The sequence below is a fragment of the Phocoena phocoena genome, chromosome 3, assembly GCF_963924675.1.
Source record: "Phocoena phocoena chromosome 3, mPhoPho1.1, whole genome shotgun sequence".
In the NCBI taxonomy this organism is placed as follows: Eukaryota; Metazoa; Chordata; class Mammalia; order Artiodactyla; family Phocoenidae; genus Phocoena; species Phocoena phocoena.
Window position 1 is genome coordinate 123203708 of NC_089221.1, and position 25832 is coordinate 123229539.

The following is a 25832-nucleotide window of genomic DNA, read 5'->3' on the forward strand; positions in this document are numbered from 1 at the left end:
TGGGGAGACAGCATGAACAAGTCACAGCACCTACCCTCAGGCAGAGTAGTGAGAGAAACAGACACTTGGACAGAAGATTACAGACACGGTTTAACAGCGTGCTGCGTAGAACTACAGATCTTACCTCTTCATTGTGTATCTGCAGGGGTATTCTCGCTGACCAAGTTCTGATCACCTAGTACTACTCGTTTACAACACTCTATTTTGTTTGTAAACATTGCATTCAAAACACTCCAAACAACACAATAACATAATTATGTCTTTACACATAAATCACCTCTTACAAGATATATGTTCCGAACACATTAGTTACCTTAAGGTTTTTTCCCTCTCCTTTTTTTTTTTTTTGGGTGATTCTTCAGCATTTGCAAGTAAGGACAAGTCTACTAAAGTCTAGACTACAACCATCCCTCGGTATCTGAGGGGGATTAGTTCTAGGACACATTGATTCCTGAAGATACAGAAGCCGCGGACGAGGAGGGTCGACTGTACTTTAAGTCATCGTATTCAGTACTTATTATTCCGTAAACATTTGAATTCTCTCTTAGAAACCAAAGTTGGGGTGATTTTCATTCTTTGCTACTTATGATAAGTAGATCAAATACAAGTACAAGTGGCACTGCTACCGTAGCTCAGGAAAGGTCTTTCGTTTTGTAAAACATTTTTATTCCATCACTACTGGAAATGAGATTTACTTAAGATTCACTCAAACTAGATAACCCCACTGTCCTCAATATTTTGAAATACTGATCTTTGTTATTGTCTTAGCACTTCAGAGTGAGTCCCCTAAGGAATGTCATTCTGTAGCTGACCTGTAAACTTTATACTTTGACTACAGCTGGAGAAGGGCAGTTCAATTCCACAAGCGTTTATTGAGTATTTACTTTGTGCCAGGCATTAGACACTAAGCTCTAGGGACACAGCTGGAGGAAGACATAGGCAGGAAGCAGTACCTGCTTTTTTGCCCTTTTCTGGGAATTTGCAAACTGGGACACTTACCCACCTGCTTGTTCATTCACTGAATCCATCCATGTGCCAAGCTGTCCACTGGAGATAAAGTGATGAGTCACTGTCCCTGTCTTCACGGAGCCAGCAATCTAGTGGAAGGAACAGAAATATAAATGGGAAATGAGGACAGAGGACCCAGAAGAGAGGATTTGATCCCTTCTGGAAGCCTATTGAAGGCCAAGACTACACCAGTATATCTCATGGTCTTCCTAAACACAGCATGTCCAAAAAAACTCAAGATCTTCTCTCCAGAAGCTTTTATTCCTAGTATTTTCTATCTCAGTAAATTTTCCAGTTTATTCACACATGCATTTATTCATTCACGCATGCATGCATTCAAGAAATATTGATTGTTTAAAAACTGTGATTCACTATGTTGTACACCTGAAACTTATATAATATTGTACATCAACTATACCTCAATAAAAAAAATTTAAAAAAGGAATGATTGGTTGACTGCTATAGGGGAGCCGCTATATAAGGTCCTAGGGACAAAATGAACAAAACAGATACAGGCCCTGCACACATGAAGTTTATGGTCTGATGGGGTGGACAGGCATTAAAGAAATCATAACCTATAAATATGTAATTACAGGTTGTAATAAGGACAGAGAAATCTAAGAAAGGGTATAATGCAGTAATGGATTTAGATCTGGATTTGTCTATATTACTAAGGGGCATAGATCAGAAGATCAGAGAGATCAGTGGATGAATATTCAGATTTAGACTGATAACAGGCATGGACATGGAAAGGTATTCCTGATGTGATATTAAGTGAAAATTCAATGTATCCTATATGACTTCATTTGTAAGAAATACAAAATAAGCCAAATGAATGTATTTGCTAGGAGTCAGAGTAGTGGTTACCTCTTGCTACGTGACAGGAAAGAGTACTAAAGAGCCATCTTGGTGCTGGAAGTATTTTATATCTCTTACTCTGGGTTGGGGTTTTGTGGATATATTCAATTTTAAAAATTCATCAAGCTTTACATCCAAAATGTTTGTACTTTATTGCATGCCTATGCATATTTTCTGAAAAGTTTTTAAAAATCAGTGTGTCTCTATGCACATATATTTTATCCTCATAGAAAAGAATCTGGGAAAAAATGTGTCAACCAAGATGTTAACAGTGGTTGTACCTATATTGTGATAGAATTCTTTCTTTGTTTTGCTTATCTGTGTTTCCAAGTGTTTCTACAAATCTCCATATAACCTTTGGTAATAAGAAACATTCAAATAAAAAGCCACGTTACATTTGATACATTAAAAATTAAATAGGGGGACTTCCCTGGTGGTGCAGTGGCTAAGAGTCCGCCTGCCATTGCAGGGGACACAGGTCGAGTCCTGGTCCGGGAAGATCCCACATGTTGTGGAGCATCTAAGCCCGTGCACCACAACTACTGAGCCTGCGCTCTAGAGCCCACGAGCCACAACTACTGAAGCCCATGCACCTAGAGCCCATGCTCTGCAACAAAAGAAGCCACCACAATGAGAATCCCTGAGAAGTCTGCGCACTGCAACAAGGAGTAGCCCCCGCTCGCAGCAACTAGAGCAAGCCCACATGCAGCAACAAAGACCCCACGCAGCCAAATATATAAATAAATTTATTTAAAAAAAATTTTTTGAACACTGAAAAGTGTACAAAATCTGAATGAAATTCATTCTTCCTTTGGCTAAGCCAAAATTCTATCTCCCTACCTCTTCCATCTTGGTTTCTCCATCAGATTAATTTAAATGAAAAGCCCAGATTCTGCTGGTGATGGAAAATTAGAGACATTTCCAAGTTTTCCTATAGGATTTCTTCAATGCTCCAAATTACTTCTACTCCTCTTTTGGTCTTGGTGACCCAAATACTGCCCTTAATGAAGAAAGATTATTTTAGTGGAAGATTTTGTAAATAAATTGTGAAAGAGTTACATTCCTTGCCCCTTACACCATCTGAGACTCCAAGCTGATCTCCACTGAAGGCTTTCAGCACCTGAAAACTGACAGTAAATGCTAACCAGGAGACTTTCTCTCTTTCAGGATGATATCATCACTGTGATCAACCGAGTGGATGAGAACTGGGCAGAAGGCAAGTTAGGAGATAAAGTCGGCATCTTCCCCATCTTGTTTGTAGAGGTACGTGACTATCAAGTCTACATCTGATTCAAGCTTACTCAGAATTATACATGTGCTACAGTGAGTAATTCCTATTTGATATGAGGCTTATTTCAGAACTAACTAAAGTCTTGAAAGAAAAGATGCTAGATGATAATACCCATTTCTGGCAAGAGTGTGGGAAAATAGGCCTTTGCGTTCTGCTGATAGGAGTACAAATTGGTGCCATCTCTCGTTTCCAGACTCAAACTCCTATCAAGGATGTTGAAAATGTACATCTCCTTTGAGTCATTAATTCCACACCTGAGAGTTCATTATAAGGAAGTATTAAAACAAGTGTGCAAAGATATGTGTACAAAATGTGCAAAAATGTTCATTGTAGCATTGTGCAGTGGTGAAAAACCAGAAATAATCTAAAACTCAACAATAAGGATTTAGTTTTTTTTAATTATGGTGATGGAAAAATATATACCCATTAAAAATAATGTTAAAGGAGAATACTCAATATCATGGAGTATCTGGTATTATGGAAATATGTTTGTGATTTATTGTTAAGTAAAATAAAGTTTAATGAGCATAAAGTTTCAGATTTAGAAGATGAAGTTCTGGAGCTCTATTACAATGTGGATAAAATTAACACTACTGAACTGTATACTTAAAGATGGTTATTATAGTAAATTTTGTTACGTGTTTTTTACCACAATTAAAAAAAAATTAACTGCTTGAAACTAGCTTTGTAAATACATATGTGTATATATAAATGGATAAAGGGCTAGAAGACTATGTACCAAGATATTAACAGTGGTGATCACCAGATGGTGAGATTCTAGATAATTTTCATGTTGTTCTTCTGCTGACTTGTATTTTGTAAATCTTCAGAAATGAACACATATTACTTCTATTGTTTTTTTTAAATCTACTTTGAAAAAAAAAGAAAGAACACATGCTAGGCTATCTACCTATTTCTCCAGGATAGGAATATAACCTATAGCCCCTAACCTCTCTAGCCATCATTCTCACCCCAGCTTGAAGCAGGTCATTACAAATTTAGAAGAGAGGTTTCACTGTTTAACTGCACTTATTGGGTGCTTACCAGGCATAAAGCATTAAAAGCTAGCAGTGCTGGGCTTCCCTGGTGGCGCAGTGGTTGAGAGTCCGCCTGCTGATGCGGGGGACACGGGTTCGTGCCCCGGTCCGGGAGGATCCCACATGCCGCGGAGCGGCTGGGCCCGTGAGCCATCGCCGCTGGGCCTGCGCGTCCGGAGCCTGTGCTCCGCAACGGGAAAGGCCACGACAGTGAGAGCCCCGCGTACAGCAAAAAAAAAAAAAAAAAAAAAAAAAAAAAAAAAAAAGCTAGCAGTGCTGAGCTATAAAAGAAGTAGAAGGTATGCTCCCTGCCCTCTAGGAGGGTGGGATGAAACAGAACAGAGGTAGAGTTGGAAAGAAGGGACCACTTCTACCATTCGTAAGAGCCAAAGTGGGTTCTGAAGTGAATGGTGTGCCCAGAACACTGCCCAGCTGTCAAGGTTCCCTCAACCTCTCATCTCAATCTGTATGGAAGGAATGAAAGGTGGAAGGGAGGGGAAGAGGAATGGTCCAGAGAGGCTGGTCTTCCTAGTCTCTTCACTAAATGATGGTGCTTTTTCTCTTGTTGAAGCCCCTTCCAGGTACAGCCACCCAATTCTCTCTACATGTTCAACTTCACTCATTTTATGAGGCTCAGCTAGAAATCTTCTTTTTCCATAAAATTCCAGCAACTAGTTGAATACTCAGTTGTCTCTTTCTTCTCAGAACACCTGATGCGTGGGTGGCTTGTACTTCACAGGCTAGCCCAACACAGAGCAGGTACTTCATAAAAAAAAATTAGCTTCACAAGTGAATGAATGAAAAAAATAGTTGGGAGGTGGTCCGACTGACCAGGAAAAAAATTCAGAGAACATACCTTTCAACGTGACCCTGTCCTAAATATATATTCAATCATTCAACTTATTTTTCATTGACTGCCTGCCATGTCAAGTCCTGTGCTAAGTTCCAGTGATACAAGACAGATATGAGTCCCTACTTTCAAGGACTGTAGGGGCAGACATGAATAAATAATTATAAGTGTGATGAATGATGCAAAGAGTGAAGGAGAGGGAACTATTGGGGGGAGGAGAGTATGATGTTCAACTTACCTGGGTAGGGTGTCGGCAAATGCCTTGTAAGCCAAGATCTGACAATGATGAGGAGCATGCATGGAGGGAAGAGTGTTTTAGGGAATGGAGGTAACATGTGCAAAAGTCCTGCAGGATGAGGAAGTGTGGTGCCTCCAAAGGACCAAAGAATACTAGAGCTGGAGCTTAGAGAGTAAGAGAGAGACAAAAAAAAAAAAAAAAAAAAATTAAGCCAGGGAAGAAAATGGGACACACACCACAGGAGACTTCGTAAACCTTCTTGCATTAGTCAGGATGAGCTAGGTTATGCTATGGTAATAAACAGCCCCTGTATCTCAGTGGCTTCACAAAGAAAAAGTTATTTCGAATCCACATTACGTGTTCAGCACAGAATGGTGAGAGGCTGTGCTCACACAGTCACTGAGGAACCCAGACTGATGAGGCTGGGCCATCTTGTAGCCGTGCCATCTGGAACATACGGACTTCCTAGGTTTCATGGCGGGGAAGAGTAAAGAAGAGTGAGCTGTGTATCAGCGAAGGCCTCAGCTCTGTGACATTTGTCACTCCCACTCATAGTCCATTGGCCTGAACCAGTCACATAGTCCCACCTGGCTTGAAATCAGCTGAGAAGTATAGGGGACTACTTGGAGTATTTGCTGAGCATCCTCACCTCTGCCGTATCATAAGAAGTTTGGACTTGACCCAGAAGTCAGAAGACACCACTGATAAATTTAAAGTAAGGCAGTGACTCCATCAGATTTGGGGTTCTTAAAGATTGCTCTGGATGCAGTAGGAAGAATAATTTGAGGAGGAGGGATTTAAAAAAAGCAGAAAGATCAATTAGGAGGCTACTACATGGCTCAGTTAGAAAATGATTGTAGCTTTGACTAGTAGATTGGAAACAACTGGACAGATTCCAGGACCTTTTAGGAGGTAGATCCACAGGAGCGGGGGATAGGGGTCAGGAAGTGGTCAAGGATCACGCCCCATTTTCGGATTTGTGTGTCTAGGTCAGTGGTAGAGCCATTTGCTGGATCAAGCAACATATGCTGAAGAGGAACAATTACGATGTTTGGGAGATAACCGTTAAGTCTCCAAGGACAGAGATGAGCTACAACTAATCCTAGTTGGATACATAGGAGGTGCTTAAATTTTTGCAGATTAGAGCTTGCATGGTCCCCTGTATTATTTCAAGAAGCTTCTTCATAGGTCTGGGGGAAAAAGGCATCACTGATTTCATTACCCATTTCTGATATCCTTTTTTCCCAAAACTTCTACATTTAATGATTATTCATTTGGATACTCTCCCCACTATTCCACCTCTAAAATTAGTGATTACAAGAACCCTCACAGTCATCATAAAACTAGGGTCCTGTTCTCCTAATTGCTAGGAGGGGAAAAGATATCAACTGGTTGCTCTAATCTGGGAACCCGGTTTTCAAAAATTACTTGAAATCTAAATTGAGCTTTTTAAAGCAGTACTTAAAATTTGATTCCAGTCATTTCATTAAGACCAGCACTTGCTGAGAACCCTTTAAATAAGTTTTAAACTACCAGCGCCATGCAAAGCAATTGGAAGGAAGGAGAGCTTTCTTCTGAGAGTGAGGTGGGCTTTTTGGCATAAACAGGATTTTTCTTGTTAATGTATCATTTGACTTATTGAATTGCATCTGGGTAAAAGGTGGTAAAACAAACGCGGAGCTTATGCCCGTTCTTGTCAGGACTTCTCCAGCGGGGCCTGCCTGGGTTATACGAACCTCGCTCAGCCCAGTGGACCTCAAGGATATTGTTTCAAATGAGTGGGTGCAAATTGAAGAGCTCTGCAGTCCTTCCCCGGCTGAGCTATTAATCACCCTGACAGAGGACAGGGAGGACCTAGAGTCACACGGGGCTCTTTGTCTGTGTTGCTGATGGAAACACCCACGGTATTGCTCACCTGGGGGCAGAACAATTAGGTGAAGGCAGAAAAAAATTAACTTATTTCATCGTGGCTATGAATGACCAGAAAGAACTTTACTCAGTCAACTCAGAGAGCGTGTATTATCGTCTTACTGGGTGAACAGTGGCGGGATGGGTGCTCTGGGGGAACATGAGACATGGTCCAGGCTTCCATCAGAAGCGCCCTAAATAATTTCAGTAATTTCCCAGTTGATCTCCCTCCTTCCCGTCTGGCACTTCTGCATAGCAGCCAGCGTGAGTTTTTATGTATTTATTCTTATTTACATAGAGTAAACTTTGCTCTTTTCGGTGTCTCTGCATTCTAATAAATGCATACAGTATAACCACACTACCATCAAGATATAAAATAGTTTTAACACTTGCCAAAAAATACGAGGGCAGGCTGCCTCTTGGAAGTCCGCTCCTTCCCTGACTGCAACCCCTGGCACCTACTGATCTGTCTTCTGTTCCTGCAGTTTTCCTTTTCCAGAATGTCACAGAAATGGAATCACATAGAATGTAGCCTTTGGAGTCTGGCTCCCTTCACTTAGCATAATGCCTTTGAGGTTCATCCATGTTGTCGGGTGTATTGGCAGCTCGTGCCTTTTCTTTGTTGAGTCATACTCCACGATGCGGATGTGCCGGAGTCTGTCATCCATTCGCCGACTGAAAGACACTGTGATTGTTTCCAATTGTTTGGCAGCTATCACTAAAGCAACTATAAACACGTGCATACCAAGTTTTGAGTGAGCCTGAGTTTTCATTTCTCTTGGGTAATTACCTAGGAGTGGGATGGCTGGGTCAGACGCTAAGGAGGAAACTGTCAAACCGTAGCATGAGCTTCTAAATAAAAGCATACATCAGATCATGTCACCCTTCCACCTAAATCCTGCCAAAGGCTTCCTATTACAGTCAATAGACTCAGAGCCTCCCAGTCGTATGCGATCCGGATCCTGCCTGCCTCCATGGTCTCCTCTTTACCACCTGTTCCTCACTCACTCTGGTCCATCCTTCTTTCTGGTTCTTTCACATCGTTTTCTCAAACAGGCTGAGCTTTCTCCCTCTTCGGGATCTTTCCACTAGCTCGCAATCCCTCTCCTGGAATGTTCTCATGCTTGTCTTCACATGGCTGGTTCCTTCTTGGCATCTGTGTCTCAGCTTGAATGTCACCTTCTCAGCAGGTCTTCCTTGACAGCCCCCCACCCCCCCGACCAATCTAAAGTAGCCGCCTCCCGCAGTCACCCTCTGACACATGAGAGCATTTATTACCGCCTGGTCTTTTCTTGTTTGGTTGTTTACATGCTGGCTCTGCCATGTATGTCACCCCTTCAGCTCTCTTGTCTTTAAAGTGGGCATAATAATGCCCCTTCCCCTACTTGATGGTTTCTTTTCACAATATTACAAGCTTCTGGCAGCAGGAACTACATCTTTTTAAAAATTTTCTATCTCAACTATATTAATCATCTTAATCATCCTCACATTGTTATTAAAAAGTTCTTAAATGAAGAAAAAGTTCTTAAAGGAGCAAACTCCCTTTTACCTCTATAGGTGAATCTCTAAACTAGAATGAGACACGTGCTTTTAGAGGGCAACTGGTGACAATCACCGTGATGGAAATTTAAGTAACTGTCCTGGAAAGTTTATTCACACAATCCCCTTTGTCAGCATATTTCCGATTTCTGAAGGACATGAACTCACAGGGCCCTTGGTGGGCAGGGTACTCAAAATACAATACAGTCAGTGGTGGTGCTAGAGCTGGCTGGAGCTAGATGGCAAGGGCTGGGTGTTAGGTTTTCAGGAATCTTGCTAGCCAGTTGTTAAACCATTGGTAGATCTTTACACCACAGAGATTGGTAAACTCTACAGATTGGGGTGAGGGGTGTCATTTGTTTGTTTGTTTTGTTTGTTTTTCTGATGTACCAGCACACCACTGACGATAAGAGGTATAGAACAAGAGAGAATGGTGATGAGGTAAAAGTATTTAAAGGAAGTAGTAAAAGGTGGTCTTAGCCTTAGGTGATCCAGGGTCCTGAATGGATTTACATTCTGGTTAAACACTTATCAAACGTATGAACTTGAGCAACTTCATCCACTCATTATTGCACAAACACTCACTGAGCACCCACTCGGGGATACAGCAGAGAACACATGTATAAGGTCTCGGCCCTCAGGCAGCTAACAGTCCAGCGGAGGAAAGGAAGATAAATGATTACCGTGTGGAGTGGGAAAGCATGGGGGCTGCAGGAACACTGAGAAGGACAAACAGCCAAGTCAAGGGTGGAGGGGGGGATTCAGGGGTGGCTAGAGGAAGAGGGAAGTGTCCCCCAGGTAAAGGAGGCTGGGACAATGCTGAGAGACGGGAAAATCAGAGTATCATGGCTTGTTTTAAATTCTTCAGACTTCAATAAGAGTCATAGCTACGTTGCAGGAGAGTTGTGAGAATTGATTGATATAGTAAAGGAATTGGGATATATCGATAACAGGTTGAAGCTGACCAAGGAATGACAACTGAGGCGGTGGCATCTGAGCCGACTTCAGACTAGCCTGGGTAAGACACAGCCGCTCACACGAGATCAGGATGCCTAAATTCTCATCAGACCTTTTGCCTTTTTAGCCAAACCTCACTGCAAGACACCTCCTGCAGAAGAACAAAGGCCGTCAGTCATCCCACACAAAAGGCATGTCCCTGGTGTCATCTTCCAGAGGCAAGGCGACCAACGCACCCACACTCCGAAGGGGCCCAGGGTCCAGGAGGAAGGGGCCCGGGCAGTTCTCCATCATGACAGCCTTGAACACCCTCAACAGGATGGTGCACTCTCCCTCGGGGCGCCATATGGTGGAGATCAGCACCCCAGTGCTCATCAGCTCCAGCAACCCCTCTGTGATCACTCAGCCCATGGAGAAAGCGGATGCTCCTCCCAGCTCTGTGGGGCAGGTAGGGAACAAACCCCCGGGATAAGGGCACCTTGGAGTTGGGCACGTGACCCACACCGTGTCACAAGCAATATTGGATCTTTAGTACCTGCTAAGCCCCCATAATGCATTAATAACAACTAATGTCATTATGTGTCAGAACTGTCTACACGTGATCTCATTTCATCCTTGAAACAGCCTGTGAGCTAGGTATTATTATTATTGCTATTGTTACCCCCATTTTACAGATGAGAAAACTGAGGTTTAGAGGAGGGGGGTTTGCTTTCCCTTGCTAAGAGCCATGGCATTGATTCCTGTCCCTTCGAGAACTTCCCTCCAAGGAGATAATGACATCTGTTTTCTGGGATCACAGTTTAACATTCACTGTTCCATCATGTGGCAGGGAAGAAAAAGGAAGAAAAAGAAATTATGGGTTATTGGGTGTTTTCAGGACTAGCTATATACTTTGCAAGGCCCAGTGAAAAATGAAAACGCAGGTCAAAAATGATTAAGAATTTCAAGATGGCAACAGCAGAGCATCAGACCAAGCGAAGGGCCCTTCCGAGCACAGAGCCCTGTGTGACTATACATGTCACATACCCTTGAAGCCAGCCCTGGTGGTTTTCATATGGAGCATTTAATGAGATAATGTATGGAAAATGCTTAGCACAATGCCTGGCACATACTGAGTACCCAATAAGCATTAGCTCTTAATACTATTGTTATTAATACAACTGCTGTTATTATTGAGCCTGGCCACTGAGTTGCCGACTGAAGGGAGATAAGCCAAGGGGCCGTCCTGGCAATCCAGAAGCAGAACTACTTCTAACAGCACGAGGCTATTTAGGTTGAAGGATGCTTTAAAAGATGAAGGACCAGAGGTACAAGGCAAAGTAATTAAGAATTGCATGTCAGGTATTCTGCTATAAACACTCTTTGGAACCATGCAGGTGACAACTTGAAAAGACAAACCTCAACTTGCACTGATGTAATTTTTATTAAGCTGTAAACCTTGTTTTTAAACATGAATCTCTACCTTGGGATTAAATGACTTAATTGGACTCTAATCCCTTTTTAACAAGACAAGGAGGAGGAGAAAGTCAAGGGTTCCTCAGAGACCTGTGTGCTGGTCTAAAAGGAAAACAATCACCTGCTACAGCACTTCAGACCTTATACCACTGTCTGCATCTCTAGGAGGCTGGCTGTTGACGTCATCCTGCCCGCCACTTGCACTACATACACACACACAATTACACTCTCCCCTCCCTATACACTCTCCTTGCATTAAAAAACTGTGAAATTCCCTTCCCTTCCTACACGTACACACTCCAAACACTTTTTTACAAGTACATACACACTTTGTGCCCCAAGTTCTACACCCCGTACACACACATACACACACATACATGCTCCAACATGGGAGCCTAGTGACTCACAGTTAAGCGAAAGACTAGCAGAATTTTTCTGAAACCATTCTTTCTAAATATATAGACATAGGTATACGAAGTACAGCCCACACTCAGTAGATCTAGGCTAGCTCACTCAGCTATAAGTTGGCTTCCGAAAGGATTTAACCAAGAGTCACTTTCCCTGTGCCTTTTTCATTCTTCTCCCTGGTCATTTACCTCATCAACAGAGAGGCTGGACTGAAGCAGAGAATCCTAGTAGATTCAAAACAAGTAGTATTCCTTCCTAATGCTCACAAATGGTGAGAATTCCAAAGTGTGGCATTGGCATACCCTATCCCCAGGGAACCACTGCACAGTACTGATAGCCTTTTCTCAATTCATATGGTGGTGGATTACAAGTGTTTCTACATGTTTGCCCAGATGTTGTCAAAAACACACTCTTAAAATGCCCCACTTATGAGCTACATCTAAAGATGAGTGGAAAGTTGAGCAAATGACAAGATCTCCTGCTTCCTTTTTCTCTAACATCCTTGAGAGCTGTGGTTGGGTCTGTCTTATCAAACTCCCCCTCCTTCCCTATCCCAGCACCTTTCATATTACATAGTCCCTAGTAGGTGGTCAGTAAATCAAGGAATCAAGACATTTGGCTTAAACATCTGGGCAGATGGTGGTGATGTATACATAGACAGGGAAGACTGGAGGAGGAATTGTTTCCTATAGAAAGATCACAGGTAAGTGTAATTCTTTCAACGAGTAGACATCTGTTGAGTGCTTACAATGTACTAATTACCAGACTGAGTCCTGGGGATTCTACTACCAAAACCTCAAGAACAGCAATAACAATCTCAAACATTTATTGAAAGTAAAAGAATTGATAGGTAGAAAAGGAAGGAAGGAAGGGAGGGAGGGAGGGAGGAAGGGAGGGAAGAAGGAATTCTTTCTTTGTTGCCAGTGTCCTGAGTCCGGCGCTCCATCCTAAAATATGGTAAGAGCCTTTGTAGGTGAGGTACTCTCACCACTTTACAGTGACGTAATTAAGACCCCCAAAGAAAAATGGTTGGGCCACCGTTCCTAGAATTAGTGAACAGTGAGAGTCTGTTCTGACCATAGAATTGTGTGATTCTGGCCCATAAGCTCTTGTCACTATGCTTCGCCATTAACAGAGACGTCATCAGGCAACACCGTTACATCAATGTAGTTTATCTTGAATGTCTGTAGCCTCCCTTTTCTTGCACATCTTCACTTGACTCCAAGGCCTTCCAGCATTCTCTTCCCTGCCCACCCCTCAGTAAAGAATTTGCCCTAAGTTTTCTGCACCTCAAGAAGGTTTTCATTTACTATCACTTTGTTCCTTTATGAACTACCGTGTCCAAGCATTGTGCACGGTACTGAAGGCACCAGGAGTAAGCTCTTGCCCACAAGGAACTCACAGTCTAGCAGGGATACAGAAAATAAATGACTTACTATGGTGGAGTTAGGGCTTCCTAAAATGAGATGAGCACCCTGATGGCACCCACACTGACTTAGGCGGTGAAGATACTTGGAATTTTACAACACAGAACTGTCGACAGAGAAAGTTACTTCCTTTCCAACTTTCCCCAAGCCTCTTGGTGATATCAGAAAGTCTTAGTTTGGTGCTAGTCTGTCTTTAACGTCCTTTCTCAGGTTTTGCTAATCTCCCTCTGTCAGGAAGAGAAAACCAGGCATCAGGCTCAGAGCTTTGGGCAAGCAATTGCCCATCTCTGAATTTCATAACACTGTATGTTTTCATCATGTTGTCGGATGGTTATCCTCCATATCTTACAAGTGATACCAGTTCTTGTTCACAGAAGTCTATGAAAATTTTTTAATACTTTATTAACATGTTTAAGCTTTTTTTTTTAAAGAACAGTGAGTTAGTAAAGGTACAAGTGATATGTGGATATGGCAAAAAACCATAGAGATGGGACACAATGCAGTTTAGAAAGCACCAATCCAGAGTAAATATATGCATAATTAGAACATGCAGGAAGTGCTACGGAAGCAGAGAAGAGGGCATTTGTTAGCTTCAGTCCTGTTCCCTGAGAGAGGGATATTTGAATATTTGAACATTGGTCCTTCTGTGACTGATGTGTAAAAAGTCCAGGAAAATGTTTTAGGGAAAAGCCTCTTTAAAGAATGTTCAGTCCCCACCAACTAAACGGAGGGGGCTTGGAGGATCAAGGAGTAGGTTTTCTGAAAACACCTCTAAAGAAACAACGAAGAGGAGGATTGTCCTTCACCTCTTAAACACCAAAGGGTAGCAGTTCCTATCTTCTCACAGAGAGAAGCTGAAGCAAGGAATTCTGTTTTCCTGTTGTCATTGTGTCCTCCCACCCTTGGGAAACCACCTGACACATCTGGCTGGAACGTCAGGAAGTGACCTTAAAGGTGAACTTTGGACTAAACACAATTGTGCTTGAAAATAATTCAGGATTAGACCTGAAGACTCTGAGTAGGTTCCATGGGAAACTGCACTGGAGGAGGTTAAGAAGGGGGATTGGAACCAATGTAGTTGGCCTTTGGGGGAGTCCTGGAGATTATCTCTAGGTCTGCACTGAGGACGGCGATGCCTTTGAAGGAGAAGGAAAGTCAACTGCATGGGACACGAGTTAGAAAGAAGTCCGTCAGTAATGCCTCTTAAGGGAAGTCACAGTGCCAGGTCCACCCTGGAGATTCCAAAACTGACTTCTTCAGGATGTGGAGTCGGTTTGTCCCATCTCCCCACTCACAGCACCATGAGGTGCTCTTGTTTGCTGTAACTCTAGCCTTCCTAAGACATTCTGCTCCCCCAGTCTACGCACCCTCCCTGCCCAGGGAACTCAGCCTCTTCCTCCCTTCCCCCTCCCGCCACTGCCAATCCCTCCAGCCCCCTCCTTCAGCCTGCCCCTTCCCCTGTATCACAGGCCCAGGTGAATGCAACTGCAATGCAGCTATATAGAAAGCCTGTCGTCATTCCAGAGTTCTCTCTTTCCCTCACCTTCTACATCCAGTTCGTCAGCAAGTTCAGTTTGCCACCTAAATTGCAATTGTTTCTATTCATCCCATCCCACTGCCTTAGTTTTGGTCCCCATCACTGCTTCAGTCTCTTCCTGGTCTCCCAGAACCTTGCTCAATCTCAACCCCTCACCCTGCCGACCCCCTCACCCCTACCCATTCTCCCAGTTATAGCCTCCATACTCTGGAAAACCCAAATCCGTTTGTCTGCTTCTCCTCCCCAGACCACCAATGGTTACCTACAGTCTTCAGAAGCGACAATACCTGCCATTAACTAAGTGCCCACTAAAAGTCAGCAACTCTCAATATGAGATGATTTACAGACATTATGACTATTCTCACAACTCTTCAGAGTAGGTGTTCATATGCCCATTTTACCAAACAGAAAAGGTTTGGGACAGAAAAATTAGATAACTTGCCCAAAGTCTGAAAGCTAGAAACAGACCCAGGATTTGGGGCCAGACCTGTGCCTTCTCTCCCAAATGAGTGAAGGCATTCTAAACCCTCCCTGATGTGACGGTAGCCTTCCAGCCTCCCCCCATGTCCCCTGCCACAGGCATACACAAAAGGTGCAGTGACCTTCTCAACATTTGTAAGCATAGTGTATACTAGGCCACCTCTTGGCTTTTTGTCCTTGTACCCGGCATAGTGCCTGCATTACTCTGGGCAATGAACAAATGTTTGTGGAATAAATAAATGCTGTTCCTACTGGAATTTATTTTTGGTTCATTTGCCTGTCACAGTCACATGCATACCCCAAGCCCTGTATGTATACCATTTCTTCAAGGAAACTTCTGCCACCCCTCTTCTGCAGAATTAATATCTTTCCCCTGTGTTCACATCACATTGTTTACACTTGTGTTCTTAGTACTATAAGCATCCCGTATGTATCTTATCACCAGGCTTACTAGATTGGAAACTTGTTAGGGGCAGGAGTGGTGTTTTATTCATTTATGTTGCTGTTGACTTTCCAAAGCCCCAGTAAAGTTTTCTAATAACATATTTTGCCTCAAGAATCAAAAACAAAGACAGAGGCCTCTGATTTACTTAAATAACTACCAATCCCTTTCCCCTCTTCTGATTACCCAGAAAATAAAAGAGGGAAGATAGAGAGGGGAAAGACAGGCCACTGAAATCATTCCTTATGATGTGATTCCCTCCTCCAGGCCTCCTCCATCCCATCCCAGGATGATAATGGCAAGTCCAAGCATCTTTCCTGGGCTCCTGGGAAGATGAGCTGTCATGTGCCTTAGGGAATTCTGAGGTCTGTAAAGCTGACTCTCCTTTCGATCCAATATTCAAAATATTCTGAAGAAAGTAATTTCTAGGAGCTTCAACTATAAGTCCAGATCTCCTGTGTCCCTTTGTCTCCATCTTTCACAGAAATCTCCCAACCCAACTTTAGGGTACTCAGGACAGCCATGAGAGATGGTTTTTACTGAGTAGTAAGATAATTTTTTTTTCCTTTGGACACAGTGTCAGTGCTAATGTATGTTTAAGATTCTTAGCTAATCCTCCTTCTAAGGTAATTTACAGACATAAACTTCCCCTATGCTTATATTCTTATTTTGATTATCTTCCAATATAAATCTTTATCTTTACAATTTTCACGCAACAAACCCCTGCTCACAAGTGAAGCTGTCAGAGCTCTCTTGAACTGGCCGGATTGGCCCCAAAGAGTCGTGAGTGTAAAGTGGGGAGGCTCCACTAAATGAACACCTGTCCCCTCAAACTGTTCTGTTCCATGTCATCATTATCTTCCCCAAAGTACCTTCTATGGGACCTAACAGGTGCTTGAAATATGTTTATTAAATTTTCAAGAACATACCCCTTGGGTGGAGACAGCCCCTTAGACTGTTCTCATACATTATCAGTTAATGTCTTAGCAGGAGTTCCCTGGCTGACATCTGAAAGCAAAAAAAAAAAGACACAGGGTAGAACCAGAGGGCCTCTGCCGCCCTCTGCTCTGCCAGATCCCCTGGGTAAAGAGCTGTCAGGAGCCACCTAGAGAAGCAGTGTTATGTCCAGGGGAAACCACTCCAGCCTTAGACCCAGACACCTCTCCCCTGTCTCAGCAGTGAGACCTCTGACAAGTCCGTAGCCACTCTAAGCTCCAGTTGCCATCAAAAAAGCAGGAATAACCCCTGCCTCACAAGGCTGTCGGGAATATCAAAGATGTAAAGTGGGTGTAAAGTGCTTGGCTCCCATTTTTATCATTTTTGTTATTATTAAAAATGTTAGCAGTCAAAATTTCTTAGTAGTCAGTTGCTAGATTTCTCTTCAAGCACTCTCCTCCAGGTTTTTTGAACTTTTTTGTAAGAGAAAATTTCAAACACATATAAATGTTAAGAGAAGAGCACAGTGAACCCTCGGTACATATCACCCAGTCTCAACAATTATCCACTCACAGGCCTATCTTATTTCAGTTATACCCCCCCCACCCGCCCCCGCTCATGAACCTGCTCCTAACTGAGTTATTTTAAAGCAAAGCTCAGACATAATATCATTTCATCCATACACATCTCAGTATCTCTTTAAAAATTTCAGGGAGTATTTTCTTCCAAGAGTTTAACATAAAAGTGATCCCATTATCACACACTAGAAAATGGAAAATAATTTCTTAAAAACATTAAATGTTCAATGCTCAAATGTCCATATTTGCCTTATAAGTTTCTTACAAGATGCTTTGTTTAAATGACATCTAAATGAGGTAAACACCTTGCATTGGGTTGATATGTCTATTAGATTTCTTTTATTCTACAGGTCCTCTTGCTTTTGCTTTCTCTCTCTGTCTCTCTGTCTCTCTCTCTCTCAGTCTCTGACTCTCTCTCTCTGTCTCTCTCTCTCGTCCTTTGCCATGGACAAGTAAAAAATGCCAAGTCATTTCTCCTGTTGAATTTTCCACATTCTGGGTAGTACTGGTTGAGCCTATGCAATGTTAACACATTCCTCTCTACCATTCATGAGGAACCATTCATGACCATTTATTCGGGGCTGCAAAATGGTGACATTCCAAATCTGTCATCCCTCCTGAATTTTTTTTTAATATTTATTTATTTATTTGGTTGGTTGGTTGTGTCAGGTCTTAGTTGTGGCAGGCAGGCTCCTTTAGTTGCAGCTTGCGGGCTCCTTAGTTGTGGCATGCGAACTCTTAGTTGCTGCATGCATGTGGGATCTAGTTCCCTGGCCCGGGATCGAACCCAGGCCCCCTGCACTGGGAGTGTGGAGTTTTAACCACTGCGCCACCAGGGAAGTCCCCCTCCTGAATTTTTTTAAGCTGCAATGCTTCTGTAAGATTGACTACTACCTTCTAAGAGTTGATGATGTGTAAGATCCTATACTGTGAGTTTTAACTAAATTATTTCACAATGATCTCCAAACTTTCATACCATAGGCTCTCAGCATATACTGGGGAATCCAAAGTTCATGTCTTAACCACCATATATTTATTCTCTCCCCACCCGTCCCGTGTTTCTCTCTCTCTCCTCCTTGTTTGTTCCTGGGTGTTTCCCTAGTTCAAAGACAGGACTCATTTCTCACCACCTTCTCTCCTGGCATGTTTGCCATCACTGAACTGCTACTCCTTTTTCCACTGGCCGCTGCCAGCTGGGCTAATCTCCCCTGCCTGCCTGTGCCAGTCTGCTTGTTTACATCCTTATCACTGCCCTCAGGCCGGCCTCCTCATCCTGGCCCCTTCAGCCGTGTGTTCACCCTTCTGCCCCTCCTGAGGACTGGTTCCCACAGCTGGGCTAAGACCAGGAGGAAAAGACCAGGTTTCTTCAGCATGGAGAAGAAAGGGCTTCAGTGTTGCTGTGGGAATAGGAGTTGACTTTACTTTTCCAAACATGGGTTTATAGACTGGTTTTGTGTTCCTGTGTCTGGAAGAGGAAAGGAACATAAATCAGCACATGAAGGATTTCATGAGGAACAGGGAGAAATCTCTCCCATCACATAGACTGTTAGAAACTAAGTACTGAAAATGCTGAAGGAGCCTGTGGGTGCTGCTGTTGGATTTTGGGGTGGTTTTTATTTTTCCCTGTAGAGGAAGGCAGCTTAATATAAACAGAAGGGCTCTGAGTCAGGCTAAGCTTCATGCCACGGCTTTGCTACCTAATAACTAAGTGACAGTGAACTAAGTACCTTACCCCATTGAGCCTCAGCATCCCCATCTGCAAAATGGGCAGGTCCTTCCATGCGAGGTCTTTTCAGGGATTAGCCATCACTCAGTAAGCTGCTGCCATTGCTCTTACCTGCTTGCCTCCAAGCAGAGTGTTTAGAATATATCATCATTGGTGTGATTGAGGAGAACCCCTGGTTTAAACCGGGCATTGAGCCAGACATCTTCCAAGATCCAGGTGACCCTTCCAACCTGAATTCCCTAAGGTATATTTTTCACAACTCCTGGCCAACACGGGGGTGATCTTGTCTCATTTTATATGTGAGAAAAATGGCAGGAAAAGGTAATTCCGTAACAGAGTCAATGTCTTCCTCCAAAATCAAATCAACTAAATGTGGCTTAAGACCAAACTAAGAGTCCTTTTACTGCATCATTTAATGCCTCGTCCGTGAGCCATGTGGTCCCAGGCTGCAAGAGTGATCATTAGTACAAGACAGGTGCCATCACCACCTGATGTGCCATGATGTCGCCAGTTAGGCCTAGGGATCTGATCCGAATGCTCCCCTCCATCAGCAGCATGACCGGGGGTGGGGGGGGGGCATTTTGCCTCTCTAGGTCCCAGTTTTCTCATTTTCTAGGTGGAGTTAATAAAACAGACCTGGCAGAGCATTATGTGGCTCAGTTAGCGAATAGCACACTCTGAAGGTAAGTGACACCAGGAAGAACAGCTCCTATTATTTAGTTAATGATGGTCCCGGTGGTGATTCCTCTGGTCTTTTCTCAAGCACACTTTCACACAAGAGTTCTCTTTCCTTTCTGGCTACTGCAAAGCTTTCTCAGCCCCAATAGGTGTCAGGTAGAGATCTCCTCTAGGAGTTTTTTAACAAAGAGCTTTTTGGCACTTTAGGGAGAAACAGTATAGTAAGAAGATAAAAATAAGGGCTTTGGGGGTCAGCCAGCTCTCACTCTGCCTCTTACTGAGCAATATAACATTGGGCAAGTTACTTAATCTCTCTGGACCTCTGTTCTTCCATCTGTAAAATGAAAGTGATGTGGTGATTTTTGGTTTTTTTTAAACCTCTTAAGATCGCTGTGAGGATAAAATGAGGTGATGCATGTACATGAGATAATGGCCAGGGTTTGGCAGTGGTAAATGGCTCGGTAAATGTTCACTGTATGATTAATGTTGGGTCGGCTCAGGAAGCTATGACCTGCCCCCATGCCCATGCCCCAGGGCTGGCCTGTGCAAACAGGTCTTGCTAAGAATGCCGTCCGCCAGCAGCACGCTTCAGAAGGATGCTCCATCAGAGCCTGCCTGGGGTGCAGAGGCTTCCAAAAGTCCCCGTGCTTCCTTGTTAAGCAGTGGCAATTCTGGAAGTAGGGAAGGAGTATGGCTTTGGGCTTGTATCTTGCAGCCCCTTGGGGCAACTGTATTTGCTCAGCTCAGACCCTCAGCTATAATCCCAAGGGGAACCCGCAGGAGGGAAGCCATGAAAAAAGACTTTGGACAAAGGAGGAGACCAGGGTGGAGACTGAGGCGGGGCCGTGTTTCCACCATCTTTTTTTCGGCACCTTTCAGCTTTTTCTGTAAGCCACATCCTCATCTGATCTAGTTGCTCAAGCCCCTCACAGCCCACCAGTGAAGCAGCCAACAAAGAGTTGTCAGGTGCCCCCAGTGCTCCAGGCACAGGCAATACAGTGGACTAGGCAGACCTGGTCCCTAAGCTCGTGGAATCTCCAGACCAGCAGGGAAGACAAATACTAAACAAAGTATTATAAATACCTGATACAAGATTGTAAGTGTGCAAAGTTCTGTAAGGTTGAAGGATGGGGAATGAAGAGAGTCTGAGGGTGGTCAGGGAAGCCTACGTGCAGGAAGTGACCTTCAGGTAGAGAGAAACCTGACGGATAAAGGAAGTCAGCCTGGGGAAAGAAGGTGGTGAAGCGAGACCCGCTCCTCAGCCCCAGCAGCCCAGTTCACTTTATACTGAAGCTAACGCCAGAAGACAGCAATGCTCCTGGAGCACCATGAGGCCTGCAGTGCACAGATCCCCGCCCTGCCCAAGCTCCCTGAGGTACTCTGGGGAAAAACCATTCTTGTTTCTGGTGACCAAATCAAGTTCGGTAATTAACCCAGCTTGCTTCTTTGATTGAGCATTTCTTCAACAAGAAGTTAAACTTTACATCATCATTCTGCCCAATTAATCATGGCAGGTGAGCTACTCAGGGGCCCCAGCCCTGCCAGGGTTGAAAAAGGGAGCGGCCTGGCCTGCACCACAGACATTTTAACACAGACTCTTTAGCCCTGGGAGCCAGGAGCAAGGGTAACTGATACCCAAGGCCACTGGGGCCCTTAACACACACACACACACACACTCACAGAATTCAGCATGAAGGAAAAATAGGAGAGGAAAAATAAAATAGAAGGGCAAGAGAAAGAGAAAAGAGGTGTACAGGGCAACAGTCAGGGACAAGGAAGGTAGTATAGAGAAGGGTAGTACAGGAGACATGGACATTCTTTAATGGCACAGGGACCTTGTCCATGTGGCTCAAATTTGCAAGGACTCAGTAATAGCACCTTTCACACAGACCTGTTAGGAAAGTGAATGAGATATTCACATAGAGAAGGATTTGTCAACCTCAGTACTGCTGACATTTGGGGCCAGATAACTCTTTGTTGTGGATACTGTCCTATGCACGGTAGGGTGTTTAGCAGCATCCCTGGCCTCTACCTACTAGATGCCAGGAGCACCCACCACCTGGTTGTGGCAACAACACATATCTTCAGACCTTGTCAAATGTCCCCCAGGGTCAAAATTAGCCCCAACTGGGGGCCATTTATGTGCGGGAGATAGCACAGGGCCTGGCGTACAATACATGTAGAATAAACGGCAGCTGACATAAGGTCTGTGCAAGGCAAATGCCCTTTCTGAATATCAGACCCTTCTTCCCAAACACATGCCAAGAATATAAGGGCTTTGGAGAAAAACTGGAACTTTCCGTAGGTGGGACAGGTAGACTTGCCAGTGCCATCACTGGAAATGTGCAAACAGACTCATGTGCACAGGGATGCAGAGGCTGAAGGGACCTATATATTCACTGGATTGTTGGAACAGGTCCACTTTCCACTCTGCTCAGCTCAGAGAGAAAGGAGCTAATTTTGTGGCGTGGGTAGCAGGTGCCAGGCCCAGTGCCAGGGTCTTATATACAGACCAGCCTCTGTGAGTTCTGTGAATAGATATTATTATTTCCATGTTAGATGGAGGAACTGTGACCCAGAGAGGCTAAGTAACTAGCTCAGTGTTACTCAGCAAGTACATTTCAGGATTTGGGTCAGAACCCAGGTCTGACTCTCTTCCAAGCCCATGCTCTTTCCCCACCCAGGTGGTAGGAGTAGGGCTTCTCATATGCCTACTTGATCATTCACAGTGAGAGTTTAAGAGCAATTCGAGGGCAGCAACCGGGCTTAGTGGGAAGGAATGATGGGATTGATTAGCAATGTCTGCCATGGGCCCAGGAATAGGAAAAGGAGGCAGGTGTTCCAGGTGTTTGCCATCCTTGTACAGACCCATAATCCAAGATTCAGTGATTCTGTATCATCCTAGCTGGCATTTTCTGGGGTCTACACTGGACTAGGGGTACATCCCGGTTTGTTCAGCAAATTAGCTGCTTTCATGCTTTCTCGGGGCATAGCTGAAAATCAAGTCTTCTCCATAGGTGAGGGTTTCTACAGAGGGCACAAGGAGCCTGTTCTTAACACATTGTTCTCATGGAGAAACAAGGTATCACAACCCTTTGTTAATGCTTGAGGAATTTTATTTTTGATGATTAAACTGTTCTCAAAAAAGAAAAGGAAAGAGAAACTTCTGAGGAAATGGGCCATTTTTTTTTCATAGAAAAAAATGTTTGTTGTATTTCCAAAGCACAAGCTTTGGAAGATGCAATATCTATCCTTCTCCCTCTCTTCCCACTCTAAAATAATCCAGCCCTGGTGGAAAATCGCACAACTAGATGCATAACAAAACCTGCTTACACATGCAAAGAACTTTGCAAACACCAGTTCATCTGTTTCCAGACACTTCAGCTAGGGAAACGTGCTTTCTCATGGCTGAGTCTAGGGCAACCCAGAGGACAGAGAGGGTAGAGTCAGAAATGGGAACAGATCCTTCCCTCCTGCTGGGCTTAGTTCAAGCTGCCTAAGTGAGCTCTTGTGCTCCACCTTGGCCTTGACCTTGATCTGTGCTGGCACTGATTAGGGAAGGCTCCTTGCCTTCACGGTCCTGTTCACTAACACAGCGTGCCCACCATGTGCCAGCCAACCATTCATTCAATAAAGACTTACTGATTCCCTGTCATGTGCCAAGTTCTGGGCAAGCACTGGGGAGACCAACCCTAAATATATATGTACCAGGTCATAGAGAGCATTCACAATTTTAATCATTCTCTTGCATCCATTTCAAGTGGGTAGGACATGAATGAGATTGGAGAATGTCTACCCTTGATGTTCAAAGTCATATTCCCTATGACTGGGAGTAGGCCCTTGATGGGCCTCTCTATGCAAATAGAGAAAGCAGTCACCAGGGGAAGGACTATGCACTGCAAACTATTTCTGCTATTGGCACCTGGGAATTATCCACTATTCATTTATTTGCTGGGGAGGTGCTACAATAGGAATGGCAAACTACAGCCCACCAGCCAGATGTGGCCCTCAGCCTCGTTTTGTATGGTACAAAGCTAAGAAGGTTTTTACAGGTCTAATTGGTTGGAGGGTAGGGGGGAATCAAAAGAAGAATACTCCATGACATGTAAAAATTCCATTTTCAGCATCCAAAAGTAAAGTCTTGCTGTCACACGGCCACACTCATTCTTTTCGTATTGTCCATGGCCGTTTTCACACCACACAGCAGAGCTGAGGACTTTCAAAAAGACTGTATGTTCCACAAAGCCTAAAATATTTACTGTCTGATCCTTTACAGCAAAAGTTTGCCAACCCCTAGGTGAAACCTTCCTCTCTCTCTCGCTCTCTCTCTCTCTCTCTTCCTTTAAAATGCAAATACTTGCTGGTCTAGTGACATCTGAGGTCCCTAATGCCTTGGTGAGAATGCGTGTACCTGGTCACTTGCAGCCCTGCAGGGAAGAGGCCGCAGCAGATGCCTGGGAGGCACCAGCTGAGCCCCCGTAGCCATTCATACCTGCCTCTGGGTACACAGCCGTCACTTTACACCTTGTTTTGGCATTTACCTAACTGCTGCCTTCTTACCCTAAACTCCATAACAGCAAGGTAACTGGTGCCTCCTGACCCCCTCCAGGGTTAATCCTAGTTGAGCCTGGCATGGGGAAATATTTAGTAAATGTTAGTAGATGTCTGAGTGAGGAAGTGAGTGAAACCCAGTGAGTGTACCGATGTGTCTGAGTCAATAAACGTAAACAAGAGACTTCAGAAATGGCTGAAGTAAGGAATGATCAAGTGATCTAGGGGTTGGATGAAAGACAGGAGACATGGATGAGTGAGGGAATGCTTGTAAGAGTGAGGAACTGAAGAAAGGAGTATACAAGTGAAAGTGGGGGATGGGCTGTCTACAAATGCCACGTAAAGGAGATGAAGGGTGTCACCGCCAAGCTCTGCTGATCCCCTCATTTTGCTATTCTTGCTCATGCCCTGCCAGCCGTGGGGATTTTGTGCTTAATCAACACCCTCCCTTGCTGAGGGTGTGCCCATGCTTTAGTGCTTTAGCATCTAGGGCTTCTGTCAGAAGACAAAAACACCTGCGCCCCTGGGCGTGAGGCCGAATGGCTGTGCCTCCCTTACCGTGGCCTCCCATATATGGAAAAGATACACCTTCAGCTGATGCATCCTCAGCCCCATCCCTTCTGTGCACCGCACGGGAATAGGACCTACCCCAAAAGCTGAGGTCCCCACAAAGGCACACTTTCGCAGGGCAAGGAATGGGCAACATGTTGATTTGGCTGACATTCATGGCCACGGTCATCCTAACCAGGTGGGAAGACGTGGAATCAAAAACACCCTCTCCAAAGCCAGCCCCTCCCGGTATTCTGTTTCCCTCCTAGCATGTATTTTTAAGTGTCTTTCCTTGTTTTTTGTTTTGTGTATGTTTATTGTTTTGCCTGTTCCCTCACTAGAATATAAGCTCCCTGAGGACAGAGCCAGGCACATGGAAGTCTCAATAAATACTTGGCGAAAATGAGTGAAACATAGTCTGGAAAACAAGTCATGTAAACCAACCGCTTGAACCAGCTACCAAGACAGGATCCCCTCTCCCAATGGGGACCTGACCTGACTCTGCCACCAAATCCCAAATATGACCTTCAACATGCCATTTCGCCTCTCGTTGGCTCAGGAGATTAAATTAGACTATCTTTAAGGTCCCTTGCAGCTCTCATATACTACAGTTCTAAAGCCAAGGGGAGTGGGCTTCAGATTTTTCAAGGTTCATATATAGTTAGTTAATAAGAACCTCAGTTCCCTGACCACAACTCTAAAAAAAAAACTTTAACTACCTGGCTCATGATGGAGATAAAGTGACACTGGGTGTAGTAACATCTCTGTTTTGGCCAGCGGCCACCTGAGCATCAAGTGTGACTATCCAAATGCAGCCATTCCTCTCCCTTAAGCTTTGCTGAACCTCTGCCCAGAGCCAAAGCCTGGCCTGACATCCCGCTGCCGGTGCCTTATGAAAGCCATGAAAGTGTACCATGAAACCCCAGGGAGAGAAACGACTGGGAAATCTCTTCTCAGCCATCCTTGCAAGATTCCCAGAAACCAAGCATACTTGCCCGGGCTCAGCCCAGCAAATAAGGTACAAACATTGGGAGAGGACTTGTCTGAGGGCTCCAACCCTCACAGACTCCTGCGCTCTGAGAACCCTCCAGCCCTGACAGCCTCTTGATCCAACCTCCAAACTGTACACACTGTTTTGCATACTGTAGGGAGTTCTGAGAGGGTCGGCTCTCAAGTCAGGATGTTTAGGTTTGAACCCCAGCTCTGCTTACTTGCTGGCTCTATGGCCTTGGGAAAATTACTTTCATGGGTTTTGCCTTGACTTTCTCATCTGTAAAATGGGAATGGTGATGACGATAATAATAGTATTTAGCCCTTTGGTGTGTTGTGAAGATGACCTGAGCTAATAGGGTGCTTAGGAATGGATGATCCCTAGGAAG

The 25832-nt window shown here is 44.2% G+C and overlaps 1 protein-coding gene across 1 annotated transcript in view; it reads left to right on the top strand.

Moving 5' to 3' along the window:
- Positions 1-25832, top strand: part of SH3RF2 (SH3 domain containing ring finger 2) — a 124974-nt gene that overhangs the window by 60672 nt on the left and 38470 nt on the right. The window contains exons 3-4 of the mRNA XM_065874425.1: positions 3034-3129; positions 9814-10134. Of these exons, the coding sequence (XP_065730497.1) occupies positions 3034-3129; positions 9814-10134 (417 nt within the window). The remainder of the gene's footprint in view (positions 1-3033; positions 3130-9813; positions 10135-25832) is intronic.